Source organism: Mesocricetus auratus, unplaced genomic scaffold (assembly GCF_017639785.1).
Source record: "Mesocricetus auratus isolate SY011 unplaced genomic scaffold, BCM_Maur_2.0 Super-Scaffold_100691, whole genome shotgun sequence".
NCBI lineage: Eukaryota > Metazoa > Chordata > Mammalia > Rodentia > Cricetidae > Mesocricetus > Mesocricetus auratus.
The window spans coordinates 57,356,478-57,363,727 of record NW_024429267.1 but is presented as its reverse complement, the minus strand read 5'-3'; the positions used below and the strand labels follow the sequence as shown (position 1 = coordinate 57,363,727).

Sequence of the window (7,250 nt, the reverse complement as noted above, 5' to 3'; positions counted from 1 at the left end):
AGATCTACCTGTCTCCCTGATATTAAAGGCACACCACAGCCACCAGGCTCATTCCCCTTCCTTTTTTTGGGGGGGGTTTTCGAGACAGGGTTTCTCTGTGGCTTTGGAGGCTGTCCTGGAACTCGCTTGTTAGTCCAGGCCGGCCTCGAACTCAGAGATCCGCCTGCCTCTGCCTCCCGAGTGCTGGGATTAAAGGCGTGAGCCACCAACGCCTGGCTCCTTTGTTGTTTTTCAAGAAAGGGTTTCTCTGTATAGCTCTGGAACCTGTCCCAGAACGTGCTCTGTAGACCAGGCTGACCTTGAACTCAGATTCAGAATTCATGCCCTTCTTAAAGGCTGATCAGACTGACCCAAATGGTACCATTTCCTAGGAGCTGCCTGAATCCTACCCTCAATATGCCAACTCACAGTAGCCAGAGCCCTCAAAAGCTGCTTACAATGGCATAATACTCCCCCCACTCCAAGTCATCTCTAACTTGTGTTTCAGCACTCCGCCCTGCCTAGGTGTTAAACCCTGGAGATGAGACTAAAGCCCCCAGTCTGCTGGAAATAATCCTATAAATTATCTACCCACTTCCACTGAATTCTATGCCGGGCTTTTACAAAGCTTTCCTAATCAGCAACTTTTCCTAGAAACATGCAAGCTATTTTAGTCCAAAATTACCAGAATCTTGCAGTGGAAGGAAAGAAATCTACCTTGACACACACAACAGAAAAGCACCCACTACTGAGCTACAGCCCAGCCCCCTCTACCTTTTAATAATCTTAAGACTATCAAAATGATGCAATTCCACCTGGTTGTGGGAAATACATGGTGCCTGTGTAGTATGCGGGTTCAGTTTGACTATGGCTGTACACTGTTTAGGCCTGGGTAGTGAGTTTAAATGATCCTGTTATATACAATCCCCATCTTTTTCCAATCCCCACTCGGTGACAAGCTTTGAGTCCACACAAGATTTGCCACATGTCAAAAAGAGCTTTTATTCCTCGGTGCAGCCTCATGCTTTCTTGCCAGCGGCCTTTGAAGCGGGTGCTTTCTGGGCCGGGGTCTTCTGACCCTTCTGACCTTTAGCGGGAGCCGCTGCCTTCTGGCCTGCAGCCTTCTTGGCTGGTCCTGTAGCCTTCTTGGCTGGAACCTTGGCTTTAGCAGCAGCTGCTGCAGCTGCCGCCGCTGCAATGGCAGCCTTAGCAACAGGTGCCTTTTTGGGAGACGCTTTCAGGATAGCAGCTCTCTGAAGTTTCTTAACCTCGGTCTTGATTATTCTGTTCCTCTGGAAAACACAGGAGAGCATTCAGGACAGGCTCACACTAAACTTGCTTTATGCTCACTGTTTAACAAGCAATTAAACTGCTTCTTCCACAGAACTACGTTTAAGTAAGGATACTATTTTGCAAGGTCACTGTCCCCCTATACCGTGACAACAAATGTACATCTGAAAACTTACCATTTTCTTTGCCTTCATGACTTTGAAACGATCAAAATCTGTCATCTTGGCTTTCTGTTAAAAAGAAAACAAAATGATCTCTAATGTCATTTCAGCACATACTCGACCACCCAGAGCTCAAGGTTTCACGCCATTCATTACCCTTTCTCGGGCATCAATCTTCTTGGCCCATCTTGTGGCTGCCCATTTAGTATTGATGTCTGCCTTCTCCCAAGCTTTCCGCACGTACTTCTGGCGGGCACTATGGATACCAAGACCATGGATTAACAATCAGCACTGCAGTCACACACCCACAGACAGCAGCTCCCTCCTGCCAAACCCAGCTCTAGTTATCTTCCTAACACACAGGCACGCTAGAAAACGTCCAAATACGTAACTGCACTCAAAGACTGGAAAGGCACCTGTCTGAACACATGCGCTGCCACTCAGTGCATAAACCAGGTCTTCTGAAATTAACAAAAGCTACTCCTTACACCTGTTCATCCTTTGTACACTAACCTGGCTAAATTACCCACCCAAAACTGCTTTGACCCTCAAGACCTACCTGCAATCCCTCCAATATATGTTGACCGTAACCGCCCCCACCTCTGAACCCACTCATCTCCGGAACCACACTGGCCACATCTACTCTGTGGTGGCACATTAGAGGATGCTCCAGCGTACCAAACACTGCTAATCTGACAACCACACAGCAAGGCAGGGCAGGGGTTCTAATTTACATTTCAAAAATTTTAAAAAGTTGGTCATTTCTTACAAGCTGGAAATAGGCTTCTTTATGCTGGATACTTTGTAACCACCACACACCACGTCAGTCACTTTAAACGCTAACAGCACAAAACTTAAAAAAAAAACCCACAGGCCCCCTTGGTCACCGTTCAGTGATGCTTGCCAACACAATGAAGCCACAGGCAGTTCTGTTCTAGCAGCAACAGTAGCAACGCACCAAAGCCACTCTGGGAACAAACAGACTTCTCATTGCTTTTATTTTATGGGAAAAAAGAGGAGCTGGGCAGTGGTGGTCATGCCTTTAGTCCCAGCACTCAGGAGGCAGAGGCCAGCCTAGTCTACAAAGATATAGAGAAACCCCATTGGGGGGGATGATGACAAAATACAGAGTGGTAAGGGAAGAGACCAAATATGGACACAACTTTCATGCTGGCACAATAATGACTGGGCCACCTTAAATAATTTAATGTAAGTTCTGGGTTGGCTGGGAACCCTCCGTAGTGTCTGCATATCCTAAGGGGCACAAAACTGGAAGGCAGGCAGCTACAGCAGGGTTACCTGTGTGGGAACTTGAGGACGAAGTCGGTGAGCTGCATACACTTGAAAGGCATGGCCTGTCTCCTCACCCGAGTGCAAGGTCCATCCACTAAAGCCTGGAACACAGAAACAAGGGTCTCAGATGCCCGCAAACTACAAACTCTCTCCACCGCTACACGACTGGATGTGCTTGACTACTCAAAAAAAGCCAACAGCTTTCTGTGAGCTCCCGGTCCCAAACTGATGGCAAACTCCTTGCCCCAGAGGCTTGCTTACAGGCGCCATGGCACCCAACCTCAGGGCCTTCAACAAAATCCACCAATAGCTTTACCGCCAGCCCCTCTTAACTTTTACTTGAACTCACCTGCATTTTGACCCTGACTGAAACATCTGCCTGGTGTACTTTGTGAGGTAATCTAAGAAGAGCTAACTCCACGCTGTGCTTCAGACTCCTCCGTGTCCTGGGTTCCCCCTCAAAGGTGAAGCTGTAACCTGAAGCACCCCCCCACCCCGAGGACCACCTACGGTGCGGCCAAACTCACGGCCGCGCTGACTATGGGGCTGTGAAAACGCTTGCTCTCGCACGTACCCTATTCTGATCGATCACATCCACGATCGCGACCAGCTTGCCGGCATGAGGCCCGAAGGAGACGTAGGCCACCCGGCCGACCTCCACGTAGCGCCTGAACACCTGAAACAGGGAGAGAAGAATCAGGGCTTGGCTCTAACTATCCCAAGCCCGCGGCTTACCGGGCAACACAGGGCTCAGAGCCACCCACGAGCCGGATCCGCACTTTGGAAACCCGCGCCTTGCTCGGCTGAAATGCCCCGCGGCCTCCACCGTCAAGTCCCCGGGTTCGCCCCGGCCCATCCTGGAAACTCCCGCCGGCTACGGTGCCTTTGCTGCCGGTGAGGCAAACCCAGCGATCCGGTCGAGTCGGACCCCCGCCCCTCCCCGGCACCGCGAACGCTTCCCCCCCCGGGGACAAGGACGGCTGGGGGGAGCCCGCAGCGCCGCCACCCGGTTCCGGGGCCCAGCGCTCGGCGCCAGTGCGCACGCGTGGCCCAGGCCCGCCCGGCGGGGCCCCAGCACGCGACCACGGGCCGCGCTCCCTCCCGGGGCCGGATTCCGCGCCCCGCCGCCTCCCCGCGCTCGGCCCGCGGTCGCGCTGGGACATCCCCACGCCGCGGCTCGCCCTCCCCGGCGCGGAAGACGGGCGTGAGGCCGGCCGCGCTCGGAGCTCCGAGCAGACACACTCACCATGTCGGCGGCGTTCAGCGAGAAGGAAGAGGGCCCGCCCAGCCGTGCGCATGTGTCGTCGGGAGCCCCGCCCCGGCGTCCAGCGTGGCCGCCGATTGGTCGATCTGGAGACGTGCGTGTGTTCGCGCATGCTCGGTGGCTGAAAGCATGGCGGCGGCGCCTCCGTGCGGGGTGTTGTCTTATAGGACACGTGCCGCCGCGAGGTTGGCGTTCTCGTCTCCCGCTTCGCCGCCGCCGTTTGTTTGGGTTTGGTCTGCGACCGGGTCTCCCCGTGTTGGGCCTCCGCGCTGCGGAGTCCAGGCGGGTCTCACTCGCAGCCGCGCCCCCGCCGGCGCGAGTCTCCTAAACGCTGGCACGGACGGCGGGACGGGAAGCACGCGCGGGGCCCGAGCCTTCTGCTCGCTCACCGTCCGCGCCCCACGTAGCGTGTAGCGTCAGCCCAGTGTGGTAGCGCACGCCCGGGACCCCAGCACTAGGGAGGCAGAAACAGTTCTGAGTTCCAGGCCAGCCTGCTCTGCACACCCGAGTCCCATGCCAGCCGGGAGAACGTACAGCGAGATCCTGTTTCAAGAGACAGATTTGCAGGACACTGGGAACAAAAGGGGGCTGTGGCCGGACCCAGATTCCCAGACCTGCAGGTTTTCGCGTGCCACGGTTCCCTCACAAGTCTTAGATCTCCCCCCACCACCCTTTAATGCTGTTTCTTCTGCATCCATTTTCTTATGCTTGTGTGAAGGTGCGAGTGCCGCTGGGCCTCTGTCAGTACTTGTGGGACTTGGTTTTCTGCGTCCACAACGTAGGTCCCCGGGGACTAAACTAGGGTTGTCAGACCTGGTGGCAAGCACCTTTGCCCACTGGGTCAGTCAAATCACTGGCCCGAATTATATGGTTTTCAGACATGAACAAGAGTGGCCATGTCGGTACTTTTGTAGTTTTAAGTTGTTTTGAGACGGTCTCCCTATGTAACCCTGGCTATCCTAGAACTAGGTAGACCAGGCTGGCCTCCCAAGTGCTGGGATTAAAGGCGTGGGCCACCACGCCCAACCCTTCCCACTCTTCTAGCACAACTGGGAACTGCGGAGACCCAGAAGCAAGAGAATGGACAACTTTTTTGGTGGCATCAACAAAGTCCCTGAGACTTTGGAACACTTTGGGTGAAATTCACACAGAACCCTAAGTGAAGTAAACAGATACGAAGAATGTATATTGTATTGTTTTATTTTCACATAAAATTCACAACACAGCAAAACCCTGGATGTCAGAAGTATGGATTGTGGCTCAGTGGGTAAAGCAAATCTCTCAACACCGACATAAATGTACCATGGATGTAGTGGCCTGCCTTGTAATGCCAGCCCTCAGAAGCCTGAGGTAGTCTGCTCCCGGTGGCTCACCAGGCAAAGAACCTAGCCTCCTTTGGTGAGTCAGGTCCCACAACAGACCTGGTCTCAAAGCCTGAGGTGGAGAGCCCTGAGGGAAGATGCCTGAAGTCCACCACCAGCTTTCACAGCGGTGCGGTGAGTGCGCACAAACCTGAACCAGCGGTGCACACATGTGGGGACAGGCAAGCCAAAGCCACAAAACCAACTAGAATCAGTCCTTTCAGCGATGCACACCTCAGTTGCTGGAGGGCTTCTGAGTTGCTGGTCACGCTGTCCCTTCGTCCCGCCAGAACGACTCAAGAGTGTTTACTCTTTGCAGACAAAGATCTCCCTGCAGCAGCTGTGCTGTTTTTTCCAAGTGTGTATTAACTTAAAAAAAAATTTAAGCCGGGCATTGGTGGCTCATGCCTTTAATCCCAGCACTCGGGAGGCAGAAGCAGGTGGATCTCTGAGTTTGAAGCCAGCCTGGTCTAACGAGCGAGTCCCAGGACAGTCTCCAAAACAATACAGAGAACCCCTATCTCAAAAAACCAAAAAAAAAAATTTTTTTTAAAGACAAAAAAAGGAAAACCCTTTTTCTTCTTGATGAGAGTTCCCTGGCCCTACCATAACCAGAGAGTTGAACGCAGGTTGTGGGAGGGAGGGCTGAGATGGTTTACCGTCCGTTGGTATAGTGAGTATGCTTGGGGAAACACTAGGGAAATCCTTCAGCTCACAGGACTTTTCCATGAATATACAGCCGGGTTATGCCACCCGCTCCCGTCCCTTCAGTGTTGACCTTTACCCCTAGCCGACAGGAGGGACAGCATAACCTGGAGTTCCAATGTCCTCCACCATCTCACCTGGACACCCTCCCATGTTTTAATGTTTTGTTTTTTCCTCCTGGAAAGACCAGAGCACGCCTTTACCAAGAAGCATCAGGCTGCTTCAGGTTTTCTTTCAAACTGTGTTTCATTGGCAAGGGAACCTTCTCCAGACAAGTCTTGTCTTTGCGGCAATGCAGCTCTTCTCAGCCTTTGGGAGGAGACCCCGGGGTAGAAAGACTCACAAGGATCACCTGAGACCATCAAAAAACACAGACACTTACATTGTGATTCCTAACAGCAAAATTACAGTTATGAAGTAGCAGTAAAAGTAATCTTATGGTTGGGGGGGCACCACTGCACGAGTAACTGTGTAAAGGATCCAAGCATTAGGAAGATGGAGAACCTCACAATCGTCATGTATGCAAGGTATCCGATATTCAGCCCAGACCCAATGAGGCCTCAGCCTACAGGGACAGGGATCAAGATACCTGCGGCAGCCCTCAGGAACCAGACAGCAGACACAGCACGCACAAGACTCAGAGACATCCAGTCCGTGAACGGGAGAGCACCTGGCATGGACTCCGGGAGTCAAGACGGTGGCCGCCAAGCTCTGCTTCCTTGAACCTCTACCCAGTGCCCGTGAAAAGGTGGTTGAGGGGCTGGAGAGATGGCGTAGCAGAGTTCAATTCCCTGTGTCTACATTAGGTGGCCCACAACCTCCTGTAACTCCAACCCAAGAGGAACTAACACCTCTGGCCTCCAGCCGGAAATACACATAAAGAAAAGAAAAAGCCTGGCACCTCCAACAAGGGAAGTCCTGGGAGCACTCGGGATTTCAGCAGCCGCCCTGGTCATCGGGCCCCAGCCCTTGCTGCGGAAATCCAGGTGAGACACTGCAAAGATATACAGCAGGCCCCTGCCCAGACTATCACTGGCCGATGCCCCCGCTACTTCTGCCAACAGCTGCTCTGGGGGTGTACCTCGGATTGCCTACTCACTTAGGATGGCGGCCTCAGTTTGACAGAGGAAATGTTTGAAGCCTCAAAGGGGGGAAAAATGTCTGTGCCAGTAGTAAACCCAAAGCTAGCCTGCCCCT

General features: G+C 53.1%; 1 protein-coding gene across 2 annotated transcripts; it reads right to left on the bottom strand.

The window, feature by feature from the left end:
- Window positions 1–956: 956 nt before the first annotated feature.
- Window positions 957–4,307, bottom strand: Rpl14 (ribosomal protein L14). 2 transcript variants are annotated; one of them, XM_005082326.4, is made up of 6 exons: window positions 3,970–4,307; window positions 3,298–3,399; window positions 2,730–2,824; window positions 1,587–1,686; window positions 1,446–1,499; window positions 957–1,271 (listed from the first exon to the last, which is right to left on the bottom strand). In XM_005082326.4, exons 1-6 carry the CDS (start codon window positions 3,970–3,972, stop codon window positions 999–1,001), a joined length of 627 nt encoding a protein of 208 aa, XP_005082383.1. In that variant the 5' UTR covers window positions 3,973–4,307; the 3' UTR covers window positions 957–998. The 2 variants fall into 2 exon arrangements, with proteins under 2 accessions (XP_005082383.1, XP_040595754.1); XM_040739820.1 differs by lacking the exon at window positions 3,970–4,307 and adding an exon at window positions 3,503–3,901.
- Between the last annotated feature and the right edge of the window lie 2,943 nt (window positions 4,308–7,250).

What these genes read in the sequence shown, in the direction of transcription:
- Rpl14 (XM_040739820.1), bottom strand. Translation starts at nt 3,886, where the DNA reads ATGTCCCAGCGCGACCGCGGGCCGAGCGCGGGGAGGCGGCGGGGCGCG. An exon ending in GTCCTCAAGTTCCCACACAG is followed by an intron (nt 1,687 to 2,729) that starts GTAACCCTGCTG and finishes TGGTATCCATAG; the next exon opens with TGCCCGCCAGAAGTACGTGC. An exon ending in TCATGAAGGCAAAGAAAATG is followed by an intron (nt 1,272 to 1,445) that starts GTAAGTTTTCAG and finishes TGTGTTTTCCAG; the next exon opens with AGGAACAGAATAATCAAGAC.